The sequence below is a fragment of the Penicillium subrubescens genome (genome assembly GCF_028828155.1).
Source record: "Penicillium subrubescens strain IBT 31985 chromosome Unknown utg000002l_segment0_segment0, whole genome shotgun sequence".
Classification (NCBI taxonomy): Eukaryota; Fungi; Ascomycota; class Eurotiomycetes; order Eurotiales; family Aspergillaceae; genus Penicillium; species Penicillium subrubescens.
The window spans coordinates 7,415,417-7,443,219 of NW_026643152.1; the positions used below are offsets into that span (position 1 = coordinate 7,415,417).

Consider the following 27,803-nt stretch of genomic DNA (forward strand, 5'->3'; position numbering starts at 1 on the left):
CCTTCATTGCTTAGGCTGTGAGGCGTCGGGCCTTCAGGTACTCGTAATCTGGCATTGAGTCCCAGACGGCCTTCTCGATGAGTCCAGCGACCTCCTCACCAAACTCGGCCTTCCACTTCACAGCTTCCGCCGCGATATCGACATGGTCCGGTGCCTTGTCAAGGACAATGCCGTTGGAAGCTTCCAGGGTGGACAGCATGATAGAGGCGGCCCGCCTATGCATGGCCAGCTCCTTCTCATTGGCGACCTCATTGGGCGCAGCCCAGTTCTGTGACTTTTTGTGATCGTTGCCGCACCATTCAAATTGTAGAGACTCCTTGTCGAGCCCAGTCTGGTCACAGAGCTTGAGGACAATCTCCGGACTATGTATGAGATCGTGGGCGTCCACAACCGGAGGTGGAGTCGGGACATCGGGTTGCTCCAAGCACCAGTCATACATCAGACGACTCCAGCGGAAGCTCATGTTGGTCAATGAGGAGCCCTTTACGCCATCCTCGTCCATGAATCCTTCTGCCGCGATTTTTTGCATGGCGCGGTACATGGAAGGCCAAGCAAGGGCTGGGTGGCGGATGATGAAGGCCATCTGCCAACTACGAAGGTACTCGTCGGAGAAGAAAGTCTCGTTGGACTTGGAGTATGTTTGTGTCGGACCATACTTGTCGGCGATGTCGACTCGCATTTCTTCGAAAAATTCAGGATACTCTTGGCCGGTCATCAACTTGTGTTGGGCGGCTGGGTTGAAGAACCAGAATGCATGCTCCTTGACGAACATGGCCTTTTTCTCTTCCTCCGCCCGTGTCGAATAATCCTCCAATGCATTTAGACATGCCTGGTTACTAGCCTTGTATCGTTGTTTCTCGTCAGAGCTCCAATTGCCCGGCTCCTTGCCCAAGATACCATCCTGGGCAGCAGCAGAGAAGGCTGGGTAGAAGAAATAGCCGCTTCTTTGGTTGGTGAGCAGCTGTGGCTGTTTGGAGATATTCAAAACCTTCAAGAGCAGATTGGACGCAGTGCGGGGCACGCTGACGAGCAAAAGCCGCTTGGGCACAGGTGACGCGGGGGAGCCATTGGCCTGAAGAGCATCGTTGATAGCCATAGCGCGAATTCAAAGGTAAACAATGGGATTTTAGGGCCTTGGGGCGAATAAGCTTAACTGGATATAGAGCAATGAGAACGCTGGGAGAAGGCTACATTCTGGGGGCAGATGGCGTGATTAAATACCAACTTCACTCATAAATGCTAGCCTTACCACCACCAAAGTCGGAGGAATCGGACGTCTCTGACACCTCGATACGCACGGCTACCCACAGCCTCGTTTAATTTCTTTCATGCAACAACACAAAAGCTCCATTTCGGACTTGGGCGTCGCTTATCGCCGCCGAAGGAGTGGAGCTCCAGGCCCGCTGCTTGGCTTTTGAGTGGACTTGTCTTTTGAGATCTGCATTGTTGCGAGCCTTCTAGGATAACACTGGCTAAACTATTGCATCCCTTGTGTGCCTCTATACTTTCGGGGCGTCGGACGCTCGGACAGCCGAATAGTGGGATGTTTCATTATCAATCAATGATAAACCCTGCTCAACCTAGGGTTACATGCAGATATCGCTTCATGCAATGTTGTCTCTTGATCTTCTTCCCACGCGAGACCTATTTGCGCTGACACAGCAACTATTCGGGGAAATTGAACGGCAAATTGGGAAATCCGAACGCGAGGTGGAGGTTTTTGGATTTCCACCGAGCAGGTTTCAAAAAAATGCAGGCAAACGCCCCCATTCAAGACAAGGCCAAGGAGACCGTCGGGCAGCCTTCTGGCCCACAAATAGAACCTGTTGTAGTGGTTCAGCTAAGGCTTAGCGACAGCATGAGTTATTTAGTTAAGTTAGTTAGTACTCCGTCACTAGTCACTCTTAAATCATTGAATCAAGCCTCTCATGCAGCTTAGTCTTCGCTTAAGCAGTCATCCGTTGTACATTAGCTGGATTCTTCCACAGGCAGATATCGTGCTGCACAGTTATGTTCCTATAGGAAGATCAATGACCGCACCATTAAAGTCTATTATATACTGCGTACTGAAGCTCGTATCAGGTTACCTTATCTGTCAACTTCTACCAGTATGACCCTAGGTCTGCTATTAAGTAGCACGCCTAAGAATAAGCGTTAACAAAGGCATATTAAGCCGAGGACTGGCCAACGCTGTAGACTTCGCCTTTTGTTGTTACCGTGGGAGGCATCTAACCACGAATTTCTTCAACACTTTCTTCGCTCATAGGACGTTCGGCTGTCATTTGACACAGCGGATATTTCACAGATAGTGAATGCTTTGCGACTGAAACTAGAGCACAGATTTGAAAGAAGCAAAAGTGTGTCGTATTTCTATCGACTCCAACCTTGGCAGGCAACTGCCTGAACATACCGGGCGGGTGAAATATTAGGCCCCCATTCACAGCAAAGGTATCGTAGAATGGATATATATTCAAGCCATCATCCATATCAGCTACGTATTTGTCTACAATACTGAACTAGGCCGAATCGATAATTCGTCGCCATCGGATATTCCCGACTATGAAAGTATATACCTAGGCGCACACACTAAAAATCCAAAAAAAATATATAGAGGAGACAGGTATTCTTTTCATGTCATGCTTCTGTTCGATAGGTGCACAGTTCCCATAGCGTTAGGAAGAGACATCACTCGTACACCTGGTCCCTCCTGGGGCCCCTGGCGGTTATGCATAAACTACGCGACGGTAGTTCGGATGAATACAATCACTAAAAAACAAGACGGAAGTAATATGCGTAGTGATTCACAATACATAGCAGTGGCTTAGCGGCAATGGTGATCCTGCTCACGCTTTCGTACGTGACTCTCTCACTACGCATGGTGATAGGCAAGAATCTATATGGCCTCTGATAGCCCTTCCCATCGAAGCCCTATCCATAAGAATTTGCTAAATACCACTAGACAATGGAATGCAAGATTTACGTTGGATCATGGCTTATCTTATTCTAGTGTAATTCATATCGCCTAACAGGATTATCTTGAAATTCGTATCGCTCGACGAAACGCTCATGCAGCTCCGTTCGGGTGTTTGTCTTTGTACGCAGCTCTGACCATTTGACACTATCCTCTAGTTCGCCGATTTTCGTCCGCGGAGGGATCTTCAGGTCCTCGCTTTCAACTCGCTTCTTCCTAGCATGTTGCCGTGCATAATAAATCAGGGCCATTATCAGCGCAAGGCCAACCAACCCCCCAACAACACCACCAGCGATAGCGCGTTTGTTGCTCGTGTGCGAGTTATTGATCTTACTGGCTGTAGAGTTCGTCGAGCTGGTGGAGTTTTGGTCCACTAAAAAAAGGTTTCCGAGGCCTGGGTCAGCCCAGGAGGAGGGATAAGGTGACTTTTAGAAGGAAGCGAATAGGTCGTATTTGTGGGCTAAGATTCTGTTAAAATTTCCCTCCAAACACCTCTCGGCACAGATTTCCTTGTATTACTTACGTCAAATTCAGCCTTGACTGTTTGAGACTGAGCATCATAAATGAAGGCGGGCATATCATAGCAGCCTGCCCCACTGTCATCGGCCCAGGCAAGTCTTCCGCCAACTCCGAAGATCTGAGAGCCGTACGCAGCACAATCCAAGGTAATTCGTCCAGTATTCAATGAGGAAGCCTTGTACCGCTTGAATGACAAAATTGATAAGTATGACCTGGAAATACGAAGAGTCAGCTAAGTAGCCTCTAAGAAGACATAAATGTATGGGCTTACACGTCTTTCACTACATCACGAGACTTGAACTCGGCGCCATCCAGGATAAAACTTCATACGTCGGGGAGGCTTCATCGCGTTGGACAACAGCGCAGAATTGGGTTCGAGAAGGAGCTGTTCCCGTGGTGGACTGGTTATACCATTTACCCCCAGCGATATCGTATATTTGGACATAATTCCACGCGTTCTAGAAGTAATTGTCAGGTTCTGAGCAATCTGTTGCGGGACTCTTCGAGAACACACCGGAGTCAATGTCGCAACGTACAGAGAAAACCCATTTCACCCACGGGAATGTACGTCAGGGCACCTTCTTGGACTGGCGTGAATGGTGCAGACAGTGCCACATATTCTCCCGTCGTTGTATTTAGCTGGATCATGCCGCTCACATAATTTTTCGTCGAGTCTGTGATCGATACTGTCGTATCAGACGCCTGGTACCCGCCAACCCAATAAGCAGCCTGAATTTTGGGCGCATTGGCCTTCCTGTGTTATCAACTCTTCTCAATTCCTGTCAAGCGAGAAATTCTTGTTGGGGGAATGCTCACCTCCGTGGACTAGACGTTGAGGCGTAAGGGTCTGCTGTTGCATTTGCCATGTTTGACTCCCGGGGGAATATTGCCATATGCAATCATTTGTGGAGACCCCGTCCGACGTACTGTTACCCACAAAAAGGCCACCATACATCCACAAAGTGCTATTATCCCGACTTTCCCAGAGCGCTTGATATTTGACGGCGGGGACAGTATTATTCACCCAGTGCATTTTATAGTTCGAGCCATCCTTGACGGATAAAGAGGAAGGCAGATCAAGCGTTACAAGATAGTGGTCTGGTGAAAACAATGATAATTAGCAAGGAAAGGTGAATATCAGTTGCGGCTCATCGAGCTTGAAGAATCTTCATCATCCGGGATGAGTCCACCATCCAACCCGGCCATGTAGAGAACGTAATTGGTGATGGTCACTAGGAACTGACGTGCCAGCACGTGTGGATAGTGACTGAAAAGTATTTCAGAGCTGTACCCCCAAACCTATAGTTTCGACACCAGCCACCGGATAGATCGGAAAGAACTTTTCTTTTGGTAAGATGTGCCATGCAGGGAAAACAAAATTCAAATTTGCTCAGAAAGTAACGAACAACGTCTTCGTTATTTAAACGGTTATGTTGCAGATAAAAAAGGCTTGAAATGGCGAGCATGATCGAAGTTCTCCGCGGGGCATAGAAAAAGACTTATATCTGCGGATCTGCAGGGGTACTAGTTGAGGGTCGCATAACAGGGCGCCTGCTACGCCAATCACTCCCAGCACTGGGAAATATAGCTCCGAGAGGTTACACTATTCATTATTCTCTGTAGGGGTCTGAAATTAGTCACACTTTTTTTCTGGCCCGTCTCCGCTGTGATAACTTAGAGAGGGGTTAGAAACCTGAGAATAACAAGCTAAGACCTTGGTCTGCAAGTTAAGTCTTTTTAGCTGGCCCTTTTGAAATTAACATGAAATGTAGTGACGTTCAAGGGGATTTCAAAGAGTCTATATACGCTGTATATCTTATGCCAGCCGCATAAGCGGTACTTGGGGCAAAGGGAAAGAGCATGAAAGGGGCGATGAACGCCAGGGAGGATAAATAAGAAGTTTGGCACTACAGGAATTATATACAATAGAACATGGCGCGGAGCAGCATTTCCGCACCCAGCGACTCGGACAGAGCCCCGTTAGGAGCTATACTTGAGCATAATGCATCTCTCCCCCTTCCTCTCTCTCAAACCCCACAGACACATGAATCAAACCTCCTCTGTCATACGGCGCTTCTTGGCATCCCAGTAGTACAACGGAAGGGCAAAGATCAGGATCAGAACATTCAACATGAACATAATCATGTAGACTTGAATGAAACCGTTCCTGTTGGCCCAAGTAACCGCTTCATACAGGAAAAGAAATGCGACCAAGTTTTTGAAGATATTGATCAAGACAAGACATTCAGCCGCTTCCCTTTGGTGGCGATGAACGATGTACGTGATGGCGATGTTGGGCGTATAAACAGATCCAAAGGATACAAGTCCAAATCCAACGGCGATCAAAGCCCAGTGAAGATGCTTGCCGCAAGCAAAAGCAAGAAGAACACACCCCGCAGGCCCGAATAACATCCCAGGAACGAGGGCAATCAATCGCTGCTCTGGCCAGATATTGTGACCAGAGGACCGGCGGACAATAAACGCGTTGATGACATCGGATAGCTTACCCCCAGCAAAGCAAGCAATAAGGAATCCGATAACTGCCGCAATCTGCATCAAGCCAACCTCATCTGTTGTGAAAGAATATGGAGGAGCCATGAGAAAAGATGACATATTGAAACTAAACGCCCGCAAATCGTTAGAAAGGATGTAGCTCAGATTGACGGGTAAGGGTATCTCACATCAAAATCACCTGTGGGCTCAACGTGACAGCGTAGCTCAGAATGCCCCACAACACAGATGGATGAACCAAAAGCTTGACAGGCTCAATGAAAGCCTTCAAGAAATTCACATTGACGTTGTATGAGATTGGTTGCATAATTTCAATTATGGAGGGCGTAGAGATAGTATAATCTGCAGGTATCGAGGACGCTTCCGGCACATCCTCAAGGCGCTCTTCACTCGATGTCTGATCAGCTTCTTTGCTGGCATGCTGGTGGTGAAGTGTTCTCAATTGATCAACAGTTAAGTCGAACTCGGGCCGGTCGAAGTTAGACTCGGGAAAGAGGAAAAGAATCAGGACCAGATTGAAAATCGCGACTCCGCAGCATAACCATGAGAAGGAGCGCCAGGTCTCCGCTGTCGATGAAGTCATGAAACCAGCGATGAGCGGACCAACTGCGCTACCCCCTGAGATGAGTACAACGTATCTAGAAAATCAGACAAGCGGGTTAGAGCTCTGCAAAATGGATACAGATATTTTCGGTACTTACATCGACATCATGGCTCCTCGCTGATGCACAAAGGTGGTGTCCGCCACAATTTCTGGAACGATGCTCTATTGAGGGTTCAAGAATTAGCAAACTGGGCCTTGGTGTGGAGTTGAGAGAATGAAGTCTGATGTACCTCGCCAGCTGCGGCCGCAAATCCCTGCAAGCATCTGGCAGCGAGTAGACCGTTGAACGAGGGTGTTGCGGCAGTCCAGGCTAGCATGCCTGCTTGCATAGCCATTGATGAAAGCAAAGAGAACCGCTTGCCGAACTTCATTGCAACTGGAACCCAGAATATATTTCCAATGCTGAGAAAGAGGAAGTTTAACTAGGATACCATCTGTTAGATTTCGCAATCTCCCTGGGATTACTTGATTCTCCTGGAAAGAATGATCATACCGTTAGAACCTGCGTTGCATCTGTTTCAGATTTCTGGAATTGTGCCATCAGAAGGGGAATTGCGACGGAAATTCCAGCGCCACCCATGTTGGAAACGAAATTTGCCAACGAAGTCACCACAATTGCCGCAATTTTGAGGCCGAATGGCCATCGGAGAGGATCTTTCGGATCATTGGTCGGGAAGGGAATGAGTGGAAAATTCTCGCGGCCCATTTTTACGCACACGATTCCTAAGAGCGCAATAAATTCACTTTCGAGGATCGATATGAGAGATTTGCAAAGAATAAATATCAACAAGGTCGAAAAATCGGTAAATTCGACCGATAAGTATGGGGAACCTAATCTGGGGTTTAGCCGCGCAATCCGGGGAAGATCCGGGGAACGCTCGGTGATGGTATGCGGGTTTGGCAGGATCGATATAAAGTTAGATAACCAAATGATTGACCAAAGTTTACTTACACCTTGATCATATATAAGTCAAAAGTACCCCTATTCCTCGGCAAATTGCCCCAAGTAGGTGAGTAACGCCACGCAACTACACCGTATATGGCTTTGACACGGATCACTCTCGTCCATCCTGGCGGTCTCGTTCTCATCTCTGCTTCCTACTTTAATTGGCTTAACTCAATTTCAACATCTTTGGACCTAGATAGCGAATATTCCTGGAGCTTACGGTCTTGCTAACGAGTCAACTAGCCGTTCCTGTCATGTCTACTACTCCAGGTCCTCAACTTGAGCATGTGCTCACCCTGCATGTCGATCTGGCCCCTCCCCTCGATTATGGATCCACGGCAACTGGTGATAAACGTTTCATTCCCATAACCGGCGGAAAGGTCAGTGGACCCAAGTTCGGAGGAAAGATCTTGCCCAACACCAGTGGAGACTGAAATTCAGTACGCGCAGACGGAGTTGCGCATCTTTACGCACGTTATACTATTCAAGCAGAAGATGGAACACTCGTCGGAATTTGCAATGAAGGATATGGACGAGCCAGTCAAATGAAAGTTGTTTTCGAGGATGTGGGGTCCGGCAAGGGCATCAATGGAGAATGGTGGCACTGATTGGTACACGCGTACTTCCCCACGGTTCGAGGTGGATGTTGGAAACGAAAAGTATGGATGGCTAGCCAAGTCCATGTTTCTCGGCAACTTGAAGCCTCCAAAACGCCCTGGATACGTTGAGATTGACGTTTATGAGGTTTTGTAAGGCTATAGAATATGCGACTTCCTTGCTCGAAATACAGTCCCCAGGTCATTCGTCCCAGGAGCCCATCTCTCTTCAAGGCTAGGGCTCAATCTGGATATCGCTCTCGACAATATTAATCTGCAATTGGTCTCTCCATCCCCGTAAGAGAATGCACCCTATTGGATTTCTGACCGTGTGGCCCATGAAGATTAGGTCAGCGGTGTTAAAATTTCCCTGTAAAGGTTAGCGCAAGCCGCAACAGCCCCAACCAGTTAAAAAAAGCCAGCCGGGTCAGCCAAAGTATACTTCATTTCACTTTTGCTACCTAGTAAATCCACTTGGGCAATAATGGGCTCAAACCTGAGCTCAGCTGATCCTCTTCAACGCCCCAATACGCTTAGTAAATAGCAGCCCCGAATATCAGATCCATAATTTCAAATTTTAGCGTACCGCGGGCACCCAGTTACCTTGAACTACATGTATTCCAAATTTGGATGCCGGGGAAAGACCGGGAAGCCAGTCCGGCCGCCCCACTGAATTTGTATACAATCATGGGGTCCCTAAATAGCTATGCCAAAAGCCTGGAAAATTGAAAGTTAAAACCATCGAGTCATGTCCTTCCACCTGGAGCTCGCGTAGGTAAATTCTCTTTCATAAATCCTTCCGTACCTGCAGTCACGATTGCGAGTGTACTTTCTAGTGTGGGAGGTCCCCGAGTACAAGGTCCTATAACAGACACCGAGAAAGTGCATCAGTTGTACACAATCTTATTGGCAGGAATCATTAAGAGTTTTTTATGAATAAGATATTTTCGCTCCATCAACACTAGCAACTTTACTTGAGACTAAGAGAATTGGTACGATTTAGTGGAAACTTATCCAATCAATAGAATTCAGCGAAATAACCCCAGGCGCGTGTAGAAAGACGTGCTTGTATCCGATCCAGGTAACCCTGCATGTGTGAATAAACAGGCATTCAATGGATAAAGTCTGTAAGCCTTGCGTATTCTGTGTTTTCTTGATGCCGGCCATCGCCTTCTTATTCAATAGATGTACCGGAAACTATTTGAACAAACAATCGTTAGCTTCTTATCCACAACAAAGGATTGGAAACCACGTACTTCAGGTTCTCACGGTCAGTTAAGTCAAGGAATGCAGTTGAGTCTAGATCGCGACCCTCGAGGCCCCCTGGCATTTGAGATTGGATTCGGTCACGTTTTTTATTCTCCCACCGCAGAAGGAGTCCGAGAATGGTAATAAGCACCGCTTCGATTAAATGTGAGACAATCATAGACCAAATGCCAAGAGGATATGTCGGTCTAAGACAGTTGTCAGCGAGTCTGCCGAATTATATGTACTCAAGTCCCTTACGATTGATCAGTCTTATAGAAAAATGGACCAGCAATGTTTCCAGTGCAGTAACCCAGGAACAGAACCGCGTTGGTGACTACCTTCTTTGTGTGCCCTGAATCAAACATTAGTATAGGTTAATCGAGTATTTAGTATCTAGAGAGTAGGAAAGTAACATACCTGCAGTGTTTGCGATCTGCATACTGAGAATTAGGACGAAAGCAGCATTGTAAGGGCCTGTCAGGTAATAGCAAATAAGTCGACCAACGCCGTGATGAGTGGGGAAGAAGCGAAGACCAAAGGCGCCGACGAGATTCGGGATCAGGAAAATTAGAACGAATACGCATCGGCGATTCTCGAAGCGATCATTGAGGTAGACACATGTCAGAATTGAAAGTGCAATCAAAACACCGTACGGGATCTAGAGGGTATTAGCACTGGCTTTCAAAGGGCGGAGACTCTAAGGGAGATGCGCTAATACCTGCATAAGACTTGTCACTAGTGTAGAGAAACCGAAACCCTTGATAATAATGGTTCCGAAATTCGAAATACCGCCATTTGGGACGTTGCCTGTTATATGGTTAGCGGGTACACAACGAAGTATACACTGTGAAGTATCCAACGTACACACTACACCCAAAATAAAGAACATGTAGAGTTTGTAGTCCTTGAAGGCCTCAATAATTTGATATGGCTTCAGATGCTTGTTTTCCACACCCGTCTGGTTCTCTCTGATACGATCGACCGCAATACGGCGCTCCCTCTTCGTGAGACCAGGGGCGTTGACTGGCGAATCAGGGAGGAAGATAAACATGATAATTCCCCAAGTTGCGCATAGTGCTCCACTAAAATTTTATTAGTATTCAAACATAGCGAAGGAAAGGAAGTCTCCTACATGACGATGAATTCGTATTTCCAGGAAGGCAAGGCACCTCGAATGTGACCTATGCCGTACCCCAGAAGTCCGCCAAGAGCAATACCAATCCCATTGGCAGTATACCACAACCCGATACGGACGGGTTGTTCGCGCCGAGTGTACCACATGCTTGTGATGAGCATGAAAGCTGGATCGGAGCAAGCTTCGGCGGCTCCACCAAGGGCTCGGAGGACTGCGAGTGTCTCGAAACTGTTGCATGCTGCTTGGATCATAAGAAAGACACCCCTTTATGCGATAAGGTTTAGCAAGAACTCGCGAGGTCCGGTAAAGAGGAAATTCGCTTACCACATGAAGATGTTGGCCCCCAAGTATTTGCCTGCAACTACGATTAGATAGCTGTTTGGATGATGGTTACAAGGAACAGAGAAAATACCAATTGGAAGCCGTTGCATCAGAAAGTTAGTGGGGAATGCCCAAGCCAAGAAACCGAAATAGAAAATACTACTCAGCCAGTTGTACTGAGTTCCATGCAAATGCAAGTCATCGCGGATGCCGAAGATAGCGGCATAGCTCAACGTTGTTTTATCGATGTAGAAAAAGGCGTAACAGACAGCGAGGTAAGGAAGAATCATAAAGTCAATCTTCCACAGCAGCTTTCTTGCCTCGACGGGATCGATTTCTTCATGAAGTTCGTCGGGGTCATCAAACAGCGTCATGGCTGTGTCGCCATCGGCGACCTTGGCAGACTTCCATTTGGAGTGTACTTGGCTGCTCTCGGCATGGGATATGGTAGGCACATCCGCGATGTCAGCTTTAGAGGTAGGCGACGGGTCTGTTGGGGCGTTGTTTGCCATTCTACTTGATGTCTGCGGAACGTCAGCACCAAGAAAAGAGGACTATGTGTGTCAAATGAAGGGAGAGTAAATAGACTAGAAGCGGCGCGACAGCAGATTCTTGAGCCTTTGAACAAATAACTGCACGGGCATGCAAGTCCAAAGCTCGGATCAAAACATCCCAGGCGTGGGGGCCCTTGATTATCTACTTGTAAAGTAACATTGTCCGTGCTTTGTCTGGGTTTGATGCATCTCTCGTGCGAAACCCCGGATATTCAACACCGCAAATGCAAAAGCTTCCTCGGATCCACAAGGACTGGAAAAACGTTGTATAAATGCGGGGAAGGTCCAATGATATTCTTATGCGAAACCAGAAGTGTCATCGCTTCAAGAATCTGGGGGTTGATTCAGTCTTGGCTGATGTCCAAGACAGTCGGAGGTTCACCGCGACCTCTGCAAAGTCTCCAAAAAGGGCAGTTCTCGCGCGACTGGAGTCGTGGCCAAAGCTTCTCGTCCTTAGCAACGCAGCCAAACCTCGAGCAGGAGGTGCGATCAGCAGGCTAGACTCATCAACGATTCTCGGAGGAAGTCCGATGGCCGGTGAGCTCACCGATGTATGGCTGCATATGGACGAGTATCTGGCGCACAACTCATCGTTTCGCTCCTATCACCGATTGATGATAGGTGGAAAGTGCCTCGGGGCCTCGGGTTAGACTGAATGAATTGGCTGAGTGTCGATCGTGTTCTGAGCAAAGATAACCTGTTCTGCCTGCCTTTTTTGGTAAAGCGGCGTGGGGGTGATGAGAATCTGGGGTGACCATGGAATTTGAGGGGATCACTCCACCAAAATCGAATTGCCCCAGATTATGTTGCAAGCCAATCATGACGACAAAAAGCGGGATTTGGATTACAACTACAATTGTGGAGTATAGGTGGGACAAAAACTTTTATTTCTCATCGCAAAATATCGCAGCTTTTTTCTCCCTGGCTTGAAACCTTTTCTTGCACCTCAAATTATGAAATACGCACTTTGTCTTTCTTAGTAATTCCCGAAATGTATAGTTAGTTCCTGAATCATTGCATTCTCAAACGTCACCCCATAAACACCTATCTTCGATTAAAGTTCAAGAACCGAGACTGTTGCAGGAAGTTAGTAAAGGCACCTCGGCCATCAGGAAAGGCATTTTCTTACCGCAAAGAACAAGATAACCAGATTTGACACCACAAACGCTATAAAAATGCCCAGGTCACGCCACCGGTTGTTAAAGTCCATGCTGAATGCCGAATAAAATTCATCTCCAATCTTATACGCACAATACCTGCACCACTGCGTCGCATTGTTCTGCAGGTACCCAATACCTCCACGCTCAAAGAATGGCTTCATATATTCGCCACAGTTTTGGCCAGCGGGTGCCGGGAAGTAGTTCCATTCATATGCCGTGCATTTGACCGGACGACCGTGAAGCTCCGTAACAACCATACCGCCGATCAAGCGCGTGAAGGGGTCGAGCTGGTAGAGCCAGGAGCGCCAGAATTTGGGCATCTGCGGCTTGGGAATGGCGACACCACAGAAGAGTGAGAAAATGATCACGATTGGGGGATTGAGCTGGGATGCGATGAAACTGTTCGGAGTCAGGGCCGAGATCATTTGGCCCAGTGTTACGGCGAAGATTTCAGTGATGAGGACCATGAGGAATTGGTATCCCGCACGATCGCTGGTTGACTGGAAGCCCGGGATGTAGTACAGAGGCAAGAAGAAACAGACAGCACACAGGATGCTGTATGGAAGCTCGGCTAGAACCATGGAGAACGCAAACGCGAATTGGCTGTATGTCTTGGATGCCGACTCGCGGTAGAAGATCAGTCGTGACATGTCGTACTTAGGTTGGACTTGTTGAAGAATGATGGCAGGAAGCACCGTCACGTTGAAGATGACGAAGATTCGATACTGAAGCGAGGAGCGTGAGTCGTCGAGTTGCAGGAAAGCTAGACCAGTGACAACAGCGATAACGACGTGGGTGAACAGTCGAGTGAAACCGTAGTTTCGAGAACGCCAGAAGGAGAGATGGGTTCGTCGTCCGACAACCTTGACCTGATGCCACAGAGGCGAGGCATATTCCTTTTCGACCGCAGTTTGACCTTGATCAGTCGTCTGGACGACGACTTGAGCTCGATCCGACTTGATTTGAATAATTTCTTTCTTAACCGCCTCCAGCTCTGGCGAGGTACGCCAGACATCACCCCAGTCACGGTCACCGATACGTCGTGTTTGGCCTGCACCGATGGCGTCCAGCATCCATTCGGCCGGGTTCGCATCAGGAGGACAATCAGCGCCGTTACGACGGAAGTAGTCCAGCAAGACGTGAGAATCAGCCCCAATGTCTCCAAAGTAAACGCACTCGCCACCCTTTTGAAGGAGCAACAAGCGATCGAAGTTCTCGAACAGGGCAGAGTTAGGCTGGTGAATGGTGCAAAGAATAGCCTGACCAGCTGCTGCGAGTTTCTTCAAGAATCGGACAATGTTGAAAGCAGACTGACTGTCCAAGCCCGAGGTAGGCTCATCCAGGAAGAGCAGCAGCTCCGGCTTGGCTGCCAGCTCAACACCGATGGTAACACGCTTCCTTTCTTCGACCGAGAGACCAGTCTCGGGGGTTCCAATAATCGCGTCAGCCAAGTTTTCCAGTTCCAGTAGGCTGATGATCTCCTCGACGTATTCGTACTTTTCCGACCGTGGCGTTTCGAATGGCTGACGGAGATCCGCAGAGAAGCGTAGAGCCTCTCGGACTGTCGCCATTGCCTCATGGGTATCCAGCTGCTCGGCATAGGATGTACCTCGCTGGAAGGCCGTTCCTGGGGCTCGGCCATCAACCAGGATATCTCCCGATACCACACCAATGTTCTTTCTAGCGGCTAAAACGTCCAGCAAAGTTGTCTTCCCGGCACCGGATGCACCCATGAGAGCAGTCAATTTTCCAGGCTGAACATATCCGTAGACAGAATTCAGCAACTGTCGCGTTCCAGATGGCACTGGTACCTCATAGCGGACGTCTTCCCAGGTGAAGACTGAGGTCGAGCTGATTTTAAGATTGGCCCCAGTGTCTACTGTCTTTGCTTGCCGGTTGGCCTTCTTGGTTTCCAAGACTTTGTTGAGTTCCTCGCGTTCACTGTTCTCCTTCTGGAAGAAAGTGATCGTCTTACCACCAGCTTCAAATTGAACGTTTTCGCCCAGATACAAGTTGGAACCCAGGAAGGCAATAATCAAAGCAATCATAATTCCAAAATTTCGCCAGAGATCACCATTTGCATAGGCGAAGGTTGTCATCAAGTAGTTGGTTCCTGGGATAAGTGCCGATCCCCGTTCACCACCCGCAAGAGTGCAAGCTTGGTGAGCGATATCCGTATAGCCGGGCCCATTCGGAATCAGGGAATCTTTTGTGCAAGTCATCGTCAGACGACTAAACTCATTGACCATAAGTGATGCAAAGCCGAGACCGAATGGATTGAGATAATAGATCCACCGCAGCCAGAGCTGTTGATTAGCCCATTGAATGAGATAGCCGGAGGTCAAGACGAAAAGTGTGATGATCACCGCAGCAAATTTCATGGCGTAGTCAAAATCGGGACATAGACAGCCGATTGTTCTGAATACCACAGTCATGCAGACGTACCCAGTGAGAATGATCAAGACGAACGTGAAGAATGCACTTGCGTCGAGGGCAAGACCACACATGAAGTAAACGATTATGGCAAATATCAGGATTCTTGCGATGGCAAACGTCGTGTCAACAATGATTTGAGCAATGAAGAGTGCCGTTGGTCTGTAGAAAGTGAAGGATCGATGTTTATTGACGATGGATCGACCGATCATAGTACCCGCAAGCTCTGAGAAAGCCTGAAAACCATTGAACAGCAGACTGATGAACAGTAGACCACCACGGGTAAAGGCACCAGCGCTGGTCTCAGGCTGCTTCAGCCATACAGTGCCAAGAATAATCGCAATACCAGTAGAGGTAAGCCAGGAAACGGTCAAAGCGAACTTGTCTTGCCATTTGAGCAGGAATTGTCGCTGCATCAGAGCCCAGATTTGGAGATGGAGGGGGATCGAGTAGACGGAGGATTTGGGGGTGTACTTGCGTTTGGCCTCTAGGTTGGCGATTTCGAAATCATCATAAACCTGCTTCTCCTGTTCGACCTGGGCGCGGTACCGCCGCATCTCTGCGTCAAGCTGCTCGCTGAACGTGGACTTGTCGAAGGCTTCCACCAGTACCTGAGGGGTTGAAGGCACATTCTCAGAACTTCGCCCTTCTTGAAACTCTCGTTCAAAGGGGTCGGTGCAGCCAGTCAGGTAGTCGGGAGTAGTTTGGCGAGGCTTTTTCCGGAAGCCGAGTCCTTCGAAATATGCGCGGGCTTTATCGGTGGGGCCAAAGAACACCTGGCGGCCGCTGTCAATGACCAGAACTTTGTCAAATTGCTTATAGATATTCTCGGATGCTTGATAGAGCGAAACGAATGTGGTTGTTTTGTAAATGTTAGTTAAAATGCGCAATGACTTGGCGAAATCTAGTGCAGTGGAAGCATCAAGGCCTCTCGTGCTGTTGTCCCATGCCAAAACAGTGGAAGACGTTGTCTAATAAAAACATCAGCAAGGGTACCGTTGGCGATGACGAGCTAGTACAGGAGACTACCTACCATCATTTCTGCGATGCTCACGCGGCGTCTCTCACCACCACTAACGCCGCGAATAAACTGGTTTCCAATCACAGTATTGGCAGTGTGCTCGATATTGAACATGCGCAACAACATGTTGGTGACCCTCTCTTTGAACTCGGCTTTGGAGACACCCATAGGTCGCTTCCCTGGGGTTTTCGTATCGAGCGCGAACTCAAGGGTCTGCTTGACTGTCAAAGTGGGCTGGTGGATATCGTCTTCTTGGTTGTATACGGCCTCGCCACGAAATCTCTCTGAGAATGTCTCAGCCGTAAAAGGGCCGTACAGAACTTCTCCGTCGACACCAGTATACCCGAATCTTTGGTTGGCAATGACTTTGAGGAATGTAGTGCATCCAGAACCTGGCCGTCCCAGCACCAGCACCATCTCTCCGGGCTTTATGAGGCCTCGGAAACCCTCCAGAATGTTATACTCCGTGCCTTTATCTCCGTATCCCAGCATGTGCATGATGGTCTCGGGGAAGTTGAAAAAATCAATGATGGCATCAGGGAAGGTCTTGATAAAGGTTTTCACGCCACCGATGCCGCGAACCGTGAGGTTGTCCCAGATAACACCTGTTGTAACTGTTAATATAAACACGAAACTTGAAGTACGGGGCCAACGATACCAATGTGCTTGTCTTTGATGCCTGCTTCTTCCTCCGCGGCTCGTTTACCCCTCAGAGTGGTTTCCAGATCCCATGGCTCATCAGAGTCGGCTGAACTTCCAGCTTTCTCGACGTCTTCACCGGTAGCCGTTGGCTTAGACGCCCGCGATGCTTGTTTGGACAGACGGCGAGCTTGATGTGAAATACTGGAAAATTGTCTGTTGAGCTCCGAAAATTCATACTGGGCTTTTTCGACATCAACACCAGTTTGAGCCATTGTCATGCCCTGTGGGTTAGAAATACGAATCTCTTCCCGGCCTTGCTCATAGTTGCTTGAGCGGCGGGAATCAGTGTCCGAGTTGGTACTCGCATCGCCGACTGGCGATTTGTCGTCCATGGTGCTGTTCATTTACAGCGGGAAGTATGGAGGCTCCAAAGGATACGGATGTTGATTTGAATTATTCAGTCACTCTGTTATGCTTCAAATAACTCAGCCCCCAGCACCAGTAGATCTCGAAGGGCTGCACGTTTTGACAGTCAAATCGAGTCAGGCAAACTGGGTGGGAGAGTTTGGGGGAAATGAGTCAAATCCAAAGATGAGAAAGAACAAGGAAAGGGACTACTGAAAAAAAAAAAAAAAGTAACATGAAGCCTCAAGCCAAGCCCACCAGGCTAAAACGGTGCGTAGTCCATAGCGTAACCCCTAAATCCGAGTTAATTCTCCAAAACCACCGGCCTCCAGGCTCCATGCCTAGATGTGCCCGCATCGGCCCCGCCTCGACAGGGTTCCGGGGTTTTGGTGGGGGAGGTCAGAGTATAACTTCTAGGCAACTCCCACCGCGAGGAACTGGCGGTGGATGGGCAAACGCTCAAGATAGCAAGCTCGTGTGTTGATCGTGACTTTGATGCATTGACTCAACAAGTCGGGGAACCGGACGTGACCACCCACTATGCATGATGCAGGCCAGTTGAAAACACTGGCCACCACGCGGTAAAACCCCGGGATGCAGGGAACGTGGGCCTCTGCCCGAAGTCAAATGCTGGCTGTTGGCTCCGTGACTGGCTGTGTGAGGTGGGGATGTGATATCCTCAAACGGCAAGACGGCAACTTCCGGTGGCGGATCGAGTCCGCGTTGCTTTGGAATCAGCCATGAGTCTTGCCCAGACTCGGAGAGTAACACTAACCCACATGGCGGGCTCCTATTGTGGATTCAAGGCTGTATATCACTTCTGGCTCATCGTGACTCTTGTGATCAATCCAAACTGCATTGCATAGTCGAAGCCGGAACCGTGCAATAATATTGCAATCTTGCAGGTTGAGTGAACTGACAATCTGGAAATTAGCAATTGACAACTTGGGGACGTGCGACAACGTTGTGTGTAAAGAAGAAAAAGAGACCCACTAGGGGATTTCCAGGATTGTGGGGAGGAGCCGAGACTCGACGGACTGCGCGGGCTCCGTTTGCTTTACCGGTTAAGACTACTAAGAGAGGCGAGAATGGGGGCAGAATTTATCACCTTTTCTCGACGGAGACTAGCGTTAGCGAGCGAGCCTCTTAACCACCGCTCGGCAGATTCAATAATCCGCAGTCATTCCGCTCTCTCGCTTGCCAGGGGTAAAGACCGGGGTCGTCGCCGGAAATCACCAGTGAAATAATAGGACTCTGTTTGAGCTAAGACCCGAGGTCATTAATAGGTAAACCTCACTCTGAGCTGATTCAATCACCATGCTAAATCAAACCTAATATCGGACACTGTCACTCAAGATTCACGAAAACTCTTAGGCTAGAAACTGGATATACTTTTTGATATTTCAGGATGGGTAAAGAGTAGCCTCTTCGCTCTGAATAATACATACTTAAACGAGGTATATCTGCTAGAACTTCATGAATGGGTATTTCCCTAGTGGGGGTGTTTTCCGGACAATGTATACACATAGAAGTAGTGAGCCTTTGCTCAGTTTTCACCACTTACATACAGCCTTGGATAGCGCAGCTTCCATCGGCTTCACTATCTGGGCAACATTATGATTAAAAATGCAGCGATGTGGTATGTATCATTTTAAAAATTCCTCCCTGACCTAGGTCTAACCTTCCAAAGCAGCCTCATTCTTGCGACTTTCGCCTCCAGGCGCAAGAGCAAGAGTCGCTGGTAGACAGGTTGCAGCTCGTCGTCTCAACTTCAAGTAAGCTTCATAGACTATTTAAGATATCATTGATATGACGAAGCCAATATGCTAACATACTGATCTTAAAGAACCCATTGGAGCACCAATTCCACCCGAAGCATCACAGCTGAATCACCTCATGACCGCCTCGTTGCATCACGCCGAAACCGCCCTGTCGCTCTAGCGATGAATATATACAAATGGCAATATGTGCCTTCAGTCTCGGCACTCCAGCGTATCACCGGTATCCTGCTATCTGGAAATTTATACGGTTTTGCGATGCTATACCTGTTGACACCTCTAACAGATATATTTCTTGATTCAAGCACACTAGCTACTTCCTTTGGGTCTCTGCCATTCGCTATGAAGACAGCGGTAAAGTTTGGACTATCTATGCCATTGACATATCATGGTTTCAATGGGATAGAACATCTGATAAGGGATACTGGTCGTCTATTGGGGAAAAAGGATAGCGGCCGAGCATCGTGGGTGGTCTTGGGCTGAAGCCTGAGTACATCTTTGGTACTTTCTTTAATCCATTTTAAAACTTTCACGGCGATCAATTGATTACGTCGCGATAAAACATTTCGGTTGGGATACAGGAAGCCGGTTATTACTCCTTGAAACCGTTCATGTCGACGGTCGGCTTAATAATTCGTGTACATGAGTCATGGACTCCCTTGCAATTCTTCCAGTATCCGATAAACATTTCCAGGATGTTGATCACTCGTCACTGAGTAATTGAGTAAAAACGGAAGCGACATTTTGTCTGTGCCACGTCGGTTTGTATCATGATCACACTGTCGAGCTCGGTTGCTCGCTAGCATTTTCGAGCTACCGATTACTTGTTGACCGAACTCCCGGTCATGGGTTCCAAGACGCCGATAGGAACAAGTCCTGTCACTCTGCAGACATGCACCACATGGCGTGTGGCCATCGCAGATAGTTCCACTGCATCGGCGACCGGGTTTACTTGGTAATGGCTTATCCTGACCTCGAAGCTGAGAACAGCTCTGATAGTGTCGTCGGAGGGCATCACTAATTGAATGAGCTTGCCATGTAAAAATTAAGTGCCGAGATGGCTTACTTTCTGGAATATTGACGACCGCAAAATTGGCAGGATACATGAGATTCCTGAATGGTCTGCGAAAACATTTGAGTCTCTGGATAAGATGTGTAATTGCACGGAGAGTCCATGTACTTACGCGACGTCTCGTGGCGACGCAGGTGGTTCCTGCTCGAGAACCTCCGCTGACAGACTCGGCAAGTGTTCGCTGAGTCTGCCATGGTACTCTCAACGGCGGATCATGCTACCATACATAAACCTCTAGGCACGGGGAATACCAAGCGATGTAAATGGAAGACAATGAAGGGTGCATGGCTTAAATCTCGGCGGTGAGATCTGACTTGGTGGTTCCGTGGGATTCAGCCGACCCTTTCGAACGAAGTTGCCCGTCCATGGACAGATCAAATCGGGCAGAACCTCCAGCCATGTCGGTGTGCTTTTGAAAAACTCTGCATAGTTCGCACCCTTTACCACCGGGTATACCGCAATTGCTGGCATCAAGAGGGGGATGGAATGAGACTCTGAGTCAAGGAACCCCTCACAGGCAATAGTGTGGGGCAGCGAGGTCAATATATATCTCTTTGGACCTGCCGAACACACTGATGTTTCTACTATACACGACTTCTCCGCCTCCAGTTGGGTCGTGAAAGATCATTAACATTCATCAAAATAGGCAAAGGCTTCGTAGTATTTCCCGCTAAGTTCACAGGTTATGCGGTGCGAGGAATTCCCCCGGGTCCATGAAAGCCTCATTGACCTCATTACAGTAATTAGGCCATGCATCTAAATTGATCAAATCCGTCCAGGGTCCAAGCAAGTCCAAATTCAAGTCAGGAGGTGCATAGCCATCATTTGGACTGGTCGGGCACAATGTATCACTCGCATGATTCTGGAGGACATGAGTCTCGGTTGTTGGAGCGGAAGATGACGATGTGGCAGGAGTGAGTTGACTGAAGTTTAAAACTTGCACCAGGCTGTCGACTTTGGTGCACAAGTGCCGGGTCAGAGTAGCTGCTCTCGTTGCTGTGAAATTCTCCTTGCCAGCAGAGTCGAAGATTTCAAGGGCCAGGTGGAGATATTCTCTTGCTGCCGGACACCGGTGACAGTATGGATACGCGAGCATGAACCCAATTATTGTTATGACTGCGTTCCACAGATACTGATATAACTCAGACAGACCGTGAAGAATATCTTGAGTGGCCATTGCATTGTGTGAGACTTTGATCATAGTCAAAGCATGGTTGAGTGCTGTTGCGGCGTGGGCGTCTGCTAACGGGCTGGATTTTGGAATGAGTGGGTGATTGGGGAACTGTATGAATACGCGGTGAAGGCCAACCATCACATCGTGATATTGCAGCAATAATGAAGTGCTCAGTAAAGTGATCATTGGAGACTGTTCTGTATCTTTTTCTTCAACGCTGACTGCCTCTGTCGGAGCGGATGGCAGGTCAGGTACGTCAAAATGCATGTTCGCAAAGTCTTTTGCCTGGGGTAGCTCGTCGCGCCATCTCCTCAATTTATACAACAAATCTGACAAGCACTTTGCTCGTGATTCAATTTGTGTGGTTCCAGCTGCTCCATTGAACAGAGAAGAAGACCGGCGCTCCATGGAGTCATTCACTACCAGTGCCTCGGCCGTGAGTCGAATAGATTCGGTATGAAACAGCAAGCCATTTGAAAGGTGAATATCTTCTGCCTCCTTGCTAGGTATCAGGCACATCAAATCATCGATATTGACACTGACAGGTTTGCCCACGTGTTTTGAGCAGCGAAAATCAAGATGAATTAATGTCCACCAGACGCGTCGAAAAAGCTGGCATTCCCGGTATCCGCCATGTCGCGCGTCCATGTAGTTGAGCGACTGGGCAATGCGAAGTCCTAGTCCGACCATATTATATGCTGCTTTGTGATATCCTACCTCAAGAAGGAATAGGGTCAGATAGCAGTAGCATTGCATATCGGATAAAGACGGGACAGCGAATGTGGCGAATTGAGTGACAGCCGAAAGACAACGCTGAAAGTAAGGCATTCCAATTGTTGACTTCTGTCGATCAAATTGTGGCCAATTAAGACCAACAATTCTAGTATGAAGACTAGAGCAGTATATAGAGTGTAAAGAGTATGCCTTGATGGCATCTCGCAGAGGCGAGGACGCGCCAGGAACCTCCTCGCTGGAGAGATTTAGGTCCTCCCATTGTACGATTGGCATTCTTGGCCGAAGGCGAGTCCAGAAAATTTTCAGGAGATGTTTCGTCTGGTGAGGTGACAAGTCGCATTCTGCCTGATGTGAATCCTCTAGAATACTAGGTGGGAAAGGCGAGGTTTGATCTAAATGTGGACCATCTCCAGATGGAATTGTATTGAGAGAAGTTGGCGCCGCGCTTGAACAGAACTCATTGATACGGGCAATAAACCCTAAGATTGAGTCCGTTTTATGCGAGGTCCATGCCAGGTTCGCTGATGGTGACGGTGTTGGAACTAAGGCTTCCTCGGGCTGAGAGGCAGTCATTGAAGTATTTTCTTTGAGGGGCCGTTCGGCGGCTTGCCGATCCGCTCCGCCATGCCTTCGCACCAAACTACTCCTTCGAGAAGTACTTGATTTACGCGAGCGGTGACAGGTAACGCCGTTAGCCACACATTGGGGACACGGCGTGACGGCTTCGCATCGGACACGGTGCTCACGGCAGAAGTCGCAGGCCTTGGCGATCTTGCGCCGCCGGGCGGCTAGTCCGATCCGCGGGAGTGTAGGTAGTGTATATTCGGGCATTTCAAAAATTCCAGCTAGTAAGAAGCACCGGGGAGAATTGACTAGGCCAACGATGCGCAAAGCCAAATTTCAAGGCGGAGTGAAGCAAAGTGAAGCAAAGTGTCTGATACTCTAGCGAGGAAGAGTGTAATACTCCGGATGCTCCGATTGGTTGTTTTTGGTCGTCCCGCCCAAATAACCCGATTTGATTGGGTGATGTCCACGGCGACATCGATGGTTTCTTCACTGTGTGGAGAAGCTTGCGTTACATAGTTTGGAATAGTAGAATGAATCGGATTAATCACTCAACGTGGCAACTGTTTGTATCCTGTTGGTCATCGCTCTGTTGCTTTGAAATGTAGGAAACCCAGCCTATCGGGACCACAGGAGTGTATATTCCACTCAAAGCAAGTTCCAACAGAATACTCCGGAGAGGATTTCAAATACTTGTTGTCGTTCATGTTGATAGAAAAATAAGACAGCCTTCCTAGCAATAAATAGAATCAATCTTCCACTCCAAATCCAGAATACTCAACACCAATTCCCGACCATTCGGACTCGACCATTTGAAGTCTTTTAGAATGTCTCAACACACTGTTTTCCGATTCCCCGCCAGAAACACCTTTGAAGACTTGACTTGCCATCAAGAAGAGATCCCAAAGCCCCTCAACCATGAAGTCCTGATCAGGGTTCGTGCTGTAGCACTCAATGCGAGAGATTGCCAGATTGCCACTTCGAAATATCCCTTCGCCATCAAAGACAATGTGGTTCCAGGATCCGATGCTGCCGGTGACATCGTGGAAGTGGGTGATTTGGTGACCAATTTTACCAAAGGAGACCGGGTTGTTGTATGCTTTGACCAAACCAGGCCATATGGGCCGTCCAAGCACCCCGTTGCCGGTCAGTCTGGCGGTGGGGTGGATGGCGTGATGGCTCAGTATATCACCCGCCCAGCATCTGCAGTCGTCAAGATCCCACCTGAAGCTCCTCAAACATACAGTGAGCTTGCTACACTTGTATGTACTGGAGTGACATCCTGGAACGCCCTCTATGGAAACAACCCTTTGGTTCCCGGCCAAGTCGTCCTCGTTCAAGGTATGTTTGATACATCATCCCTAGACACTTGAAGACTCATACTCATTAAATGATAAATGTAGGTACCGGTGGTACCTCTATGACTGCCCTAGTTCTAGCCCAGGCAGCTGGAGCTAAGACTATTGTCACCTCTTCCAGCGATGAAAAGCTGAAATTCGTCAAAGAGAGATTCAATCCCGACTGGTGCATCAACTACTCCAAGACTCCAGACTGGGCCGCTGAAGCTATGAAACTCACTGGAGATAAAGGGGTGGACCATATCGTTGAGATTGGTGGCGCTGGAACCATTAGACAAAGTTTGTCTGCAATTACGCGAGGGGGTGTGATCAGCATTATCGGATATCTTGCCCAAGCCGACCCCAAGTCCACGACCGACATCCTGATACTCGCGCTCGGCAAGGAGGCGGTTTTACGTGGCCTTATTGTTGGTCCTAAGTGTATGCTGGATGACCTGGTGACATTCACTTCTCGCAAGCAATTGAGATTTCACATTGCCAAGGAGTATGGCTTCACTCGAGATGAGATTTTGGCTGCTTATCATGCGGTTGATTCTGGAAAGCACATCGGGAAGATTTGCATTGCGGTTGAGTGATTGGTTTTCATTCAATTGGAGATGATCGATTGTATTTAGTATGCGAGATGAGCTTGTTCTGTAAATGGCTGTGCCTTGCGATCCGAGTCCTTCACACATCCAGGGGTATTTCGGCCCGTCTCAATCACGAGCAAAGGTTAATACTCTTTCATTTGATACAGGGCTTATTGGGAACAGGGTCACCTTCCTCGGTTTCTTCCTCAAATTCTATTGGGTGAGGTTGTTTGAGAGATTTCAATGCAATGATTCCTGCAACCAAACCTTTTAGACGCTCGTTACAGACCATTCTCTAGGCAATGATCTTCATTTAGTATATCTTGCGTGACATTGTAGAAATAGACATTTGACATGACTTATTCAGTACCATGCGCTGTAAGGTAAAGCCTGAATCCTTTCAATTCAGTTCGAATACTCGTCTGACTTCATTTGGAGGAGCCTCGACTACACTTGATGGGCTTTTCCCAACCGTGAAAGCTCCTTGAGATACGACAGGAAATTCATCTTTCGACTGCGCGTCCTGCGATCTTTTGCGACGGTGCAGCCAAAAGAGCACAAATGCAATGGCTAATGCGCAAGCAAGCCCTACACCCACACCCACCCCGGCCTTTGCCGCACCTGACAGACCATGTGTTTCCTCGGTTTGTAGACTCGGACTTGTCGTCGTGGTGAGAGCGGACTGGGGTGCACTAGAGGAGGTGCTCAATGGAGGAGTGGACGTTTCTGTTTGGGGAGTCAACTTTGTCGATGTCGTTGTTGTCGGGACCGCGGTAGTTGTCGACGAGCTGCCCTTGGTAATGTTGAAGTAATGGCTCGAAAAAGCTGATCTGTATTGGCGAGGTTCGATGCATTTCGTATTTGAAAGAAAAAAACTTCTCCGTCACTAAGGTTCCGGTTCGTCGACACGATCCAATCGTAAGATGTGATGCCGTGAATGTCCGCTGGCCCAGGAGAAAGGTTAGCATGGTGTTTGCTGGGCAAGCATAGAAGGCCTTTTTATGACCTACTCTGAATCCATTCGTAATCTGGATTATCATTCTGCCATAGCATTATTGAGAATGATTCCAAAGTTGTTGCCCAGCGCATTTGCACTGTCTGTCCAACAGTATAGACCGGATCATCTTGATATTGGTGAATGGGACCTCCGGTCGGTGGATTATAAAATATCCCGGGTGCTGCTACAGCATAGGTGAAGCATAAAGCAAATATCAAACGTAGCCTCATTGGTTTGAGCCAGGATGAAGCAACAATTTGGAAGCAAAATAGCAAGTCAAAGACTAGGAGATGTCAGGCGAAAAGGACTACTTGGTCGTCTGACAGAAAAAGAGAAATTGCCTGTTGTATGGGGCCAAATGCTTGGCACCTTTTCGGCCCCCAACGTTTGTTTTGCAAAGCCTCGAGACCCTGGCCAAGGGCAAAATTGCCAAGCCGGAGCCGCTCGTCTCATTATTGACTAGTAAAGGGATTTGCTGTCTTGATTTGGGATAGGCTTCGAAAGCCTGACAGGCATTGGACGTTTGGTTCGACCTTCAATATCAGACGCTCCACAGGTTCCCGGCATCTCCGAGATACTCCCGTAAGCACTACTGCCGTGTGGCACAGGTGTGTGGGCGAGAGTTGTCCCCCTTTGGGGGCCAGCAAAACAAGTAAATCCCCGCTCGGGTCATCATCGAATAATGTGTGTATTCTCTTGCTCGTACAGCCGGATATGAGATGAAAGACCTTTCGTCTGAACAACCAAAATCCTACTCTCGTTCCGAAACTGCCTGCCAGTTCTATTTTTGATTTTTACAGTGGCTTGTTGGCTTGCATTCCGATCGCGTTCCTATTTTTCAGCCACAAATGAGACCCTATCTACTCCCAGCCCCCAATCGCCATTGTTGTATCCAATAGAAGATGCGGCCAATGAAACATTAGGGTATGTGAACAGCTTCGGTGATGCATTTTTCTTTTCTCAATGCTTATAATATGTAGTTCCAGAAGATCTTGGGCCTATCCCATGGTGCATCATGGCGCACAAGGGGTCTTGCTGCTGCTGCAAGTCTCACTGGGCTTCAGATTACCATTCCTCCACAGCCCCCAATTCATCCGGACGTGATCAATGCGTTTTCGCTGATAGGATCTCATGGCCAGAAAAGGGATCATCCAACTCCTGGACGTAGCAGCGCCTGGCTTCCACATCTCGATCTCATTAAGCATATCTATCAATTGAATCTTGAAACAGCTCTTGTCATTGAGGATGACGTTGACTGGGACATCAACCTCAAATTACAGATGAATTCAATCGCCTCCGCGGTGAGAGCATTGACCAAAACACCCGACAGTGTATCTGCGCCATATGGACAGAACTGGGATGTACTCTGGATCGGCCATTGTGGCGAATATTGGGAAGTGGGGTTTGAGACTGTGGCCTTCGATGATGTCGCGGTTTGTCCACATACAAGCTACAATGGCTGGGCGAAGCAAATATAATTCTAGACTCCCTGATGGCCGAAGGAGTGTATACTGGTCGAACAACCCGGCCTGCTCATTTGCATATGCCTTGACACATGTTGGTGCGCGAAAGGTTCTGGAGCTAACGGGCTCTGCTCAGGACAAAGCCTTTGACGTGAAGATGATGGGAGAGTGCAAAGTCGGGAATCTGAAATGTATTTCGGTCGTCCCGGAAGTAATTCATCAATACTTCCCGGCCGAGGAATATGGTGTGAAGAGCCTGGTTGATATTGGTAATGGTGAGGTTGCGGGGCCTTCAGATGCGATTTTTGAATCCACCAAAGGCTCCACAGAAAACATTCTTTACAGTGCTCGGTGTCAGTCTCTATGGGGAGAGACCTGCCTTCGACAATAATAACTCGAGAGTAGCTTTCCAAAGATACCAGCATCAGTGAGCCTAAATTGATGTAGAGAGGAAGCAGGTTATATACTTAGGCATGGATCCAGTTGTTTCCTCTCTGACGCAATCACTATAGTTCGTCATCTAGCGAATGCCTAACTAGGTTACCTAAAGGCAGGATTCGAATCTACCACAGGAATCCAAACCTAGTATGAGTCCAGCCCCCTCTCGCTAGGTGCTGTTGGCTTACACTGCGCAATTTCAGGGAGTATCGCATGCAGTTTCGTCCATCGTTATTGCGGTAGAATCTTTAGTTACAGTGTTAGTGCACCCCACGAAGGTTGACTATGGACCGAACCAATCGGAAAGAGTTTTTCAGATATTGGCGTTTTCCGCTCATTCCCATTTGTTAGTCTGTGTTACAAGACCCGCTAAATTATAGTAAGCAGGCTAATAGGAAACCTAGGGTCCTGGGACAAGAGGGCATTAAACCCATCTGATTTAACAAGCAAACGACATGAGCGAAACTTGGACTCAATTATCTAATAGGACCGTCGAAGACATTGATCTGGAAGACTCGTAGCCGCCATCGTGTGGATGAGTTTGGGAGGATGGTCTGTGCGGTTGAGAAGAGTCAGAAATTCACTCCGC

The 27,803-nt window shown here is 48.2% G+C and overlaps 11 protein-coding genes across 11 annotated transcripts; 3 read left to right on the plus strand and 8 right to left on the minus strand.

The window, feature by feature from the left end:
• Positions 1-10: 10 nt before the first annotated feature.
• Positions 11-1,096, minus strand: N7473_004011 (uncharacterized protein; the record flags this gene model as incomplete). Its single annotated transcript, XM_057149951.1, has 1 exon — positions 11-1,096. One exon carries the CDS (start codon positions 1,094-1,096, stop codon positions 11-13), a length of 1,086 nt encoding a protein of 361 aa, XP_057013605.1.
• Positions 1,097-3,003: 1,907 nt separating this feature from the next.
• N7473_004012 (uncharacterized protein) lies at positions 3,004-4,356 on the minus strand (the record flags this gene model as incomplete). Its single annotated transcript, XM_057149952.1, has 5 exons — positions 3,004-3,396; positions 3,495-3,702; positions 3,821-3,948; positions 4,049-4,244; positions 4,307-4,356. 5 exons carry the CDS (start codon positions 4,354-4,356, stop codon positions 3,004-3,006), a joined length of 975 nt encoding a protein of 324 aa, XP_057013606.1.
• A 271-nt stretch (positions 4,357-4,627) lies between these two features.
• On the minus strand, positions 4,628-4,854 carry N7473_004013 (uncharacterized protein; the record flags this gene model as incomplete). Its single annotated transcript, XM_057149953.1, has 2 exons — positions 4,628-4,757; positions 4,790-4,854. 2 exons carry the CDS (start codon positions 4,852-4,854, stop codon positions 4,628-4,630), a joined length of 195 nt encoding a protein of 64 aa, XP_057013607.1.
• Positions 4,855-5,539: 685 nt separating this feature from the next.
• Positions 5,540-7,311, minus strand: N7473_004014 (putative MFS transporter; the record flags this gene model as incomplete). The annotated part of the gene is made up of 5 exons (XM_057149954.1): positions 5,540-6,110; positions 6,172-6,639; positions 6,703-6,767; positions 6,836-7,027; positions 7,099-7,311. 5 exons carry the CDS (start codon positions 7,309-7,311, stop codon positions 5,540-5,542), a joined length of 1,509 nt encoding a protein of 502 aa, XP_057013608.1.
• A 494-nt stretch (positions 7,312-7,805) lies between these two features.
• On the plus strand, positions 7,806-7,985 carry N7473_004015 (uncharacterized protein; the record flags this gene model as incomplete). Its single annotated transcript, XM_057149955.1, has 1 exon — positions 7,806-7,985. The coding sequence occupies one exon, from the start codon at positions 7,806-7,808 to the stop codon at positions 7,983-7,985; it is 180 nt and encodes a 59-aa protein (XP_057013609.1).
• Positions 7,986-9,325: 1,340 nt separating this feature from the next.
• N7473_004016 (putative MFS allantoate transporter) lies at positions 9,326-11,363 on the minus strand (the record flags this gene model as incomplete). The annotated part of the gene is made up of 9 exons (XM_057149956.1): positions 9,326-9,344; positions 9,404-9,601; positions 9,654-9,747; positions 9,813-10,053; positions 10,114-10,202; positions 10,260-10,477; positions 10,528-10,794; positions 10,855-10,885; positions 10,943-11,363. 9 exons carry the CDS (start codon positions 11,361-11,363, stop codon positions 9,326-9,328), a joined length of 1,578 nt encoding a protein of 525 aa, XP_057013610.1.
• Positions 11,364-12,449: 1,086 nt separating this feature from the next.
• On the minus strand, positions 12,450-17,053 carry N7473_004017 (putative ABC transporter; the record flags this gene model as incomplete). The annotated part of the gene is made up of 4 exons (XM_057149957.1): positions 12,450-12,479; positions 12,535-15,969; positions 16,032-16,624; positions 16,678-17,053. 4 exons carry the CDS (start codon positions 17,051-17,053, stop codon positions 12,450-12,452), a joined length of 4,434 nt encoding a protein of 1,477 aa, XP_057013611.1.
• Positions 17,054-20,592: 3,539 nt separating this feature from the next.
• N7473_004018 (uncharacterized protein) lies at positions 20,593-22,656 on the minus strand (the record flags this gene model as incomplete). Its single annotated transcript, XM_057149958.1, has 1 exon — positions 20,593-22,656. The coding sequence occupies one exon, from the start codon at positions 22,654-22,656 to the stop codon at positions 20,593-20,595; it is 2,064 nt and encodes a 687-aa protein (XP_057013612.1).
• Positions 22,657-23,216: 560 nt separating this feature from the next.
• On the plus strand, positions 23,217-24,322 carry N7473_004019 (zinc-dependent alcohol dehydrogenase family protein; the record flags this gene model as incomplete). Its single annotated transcript, XM_057149959.1, has 2 exons — positions 23,217-23,730; positions 23,793-24,322. The coding sequence occupies 2 exons, from the start codon at positions 23,217-23,219 to the stop codon at positions 24,320-24,322; spliced, it is 1,044 nt and encodes a 347-aa protein (XP_057013613.1).
• A 686-nt stretch (positions 24,323-25,008) lies between these two features.
• N7473_004020 (uncharacterized protein) lies at positions 25,009-25,356 on the minus strand (the record flags this gene model as incomplete). Its single annotated transcript, XM_057149960.1, has 2 exons — positions 25,009-25,260; positions 25,327-25,356. 2 exons carry the CDS (start codon positions 25,354-25,356, stop codon positions 25,009-25,011), a joined length of 282 nt encoding a protein of 93 aa, XP_057013614.1.
• A 1,412-nt stretch (positions 25,357-26,768) lies between these two features.
• N7473_004021 (uncharacterized protein) lies at positions 26,769-27,167 on the plus strand (the record flags this gene model as incomplete). Its single annotated transcript, XM_057149961.1, has 1 exon — positions 26,769-27,167. The coding sequence occupies one exon, from the start codon at positions 26,769-26,771 to the stop codon at positions 27,165-27,167; it is 399 nt and encodes a 132-aa protein (XP_057013615.1).
• Between the last annotated feature and the right edge of the window lie 636 nt (positions 27,168-27,803).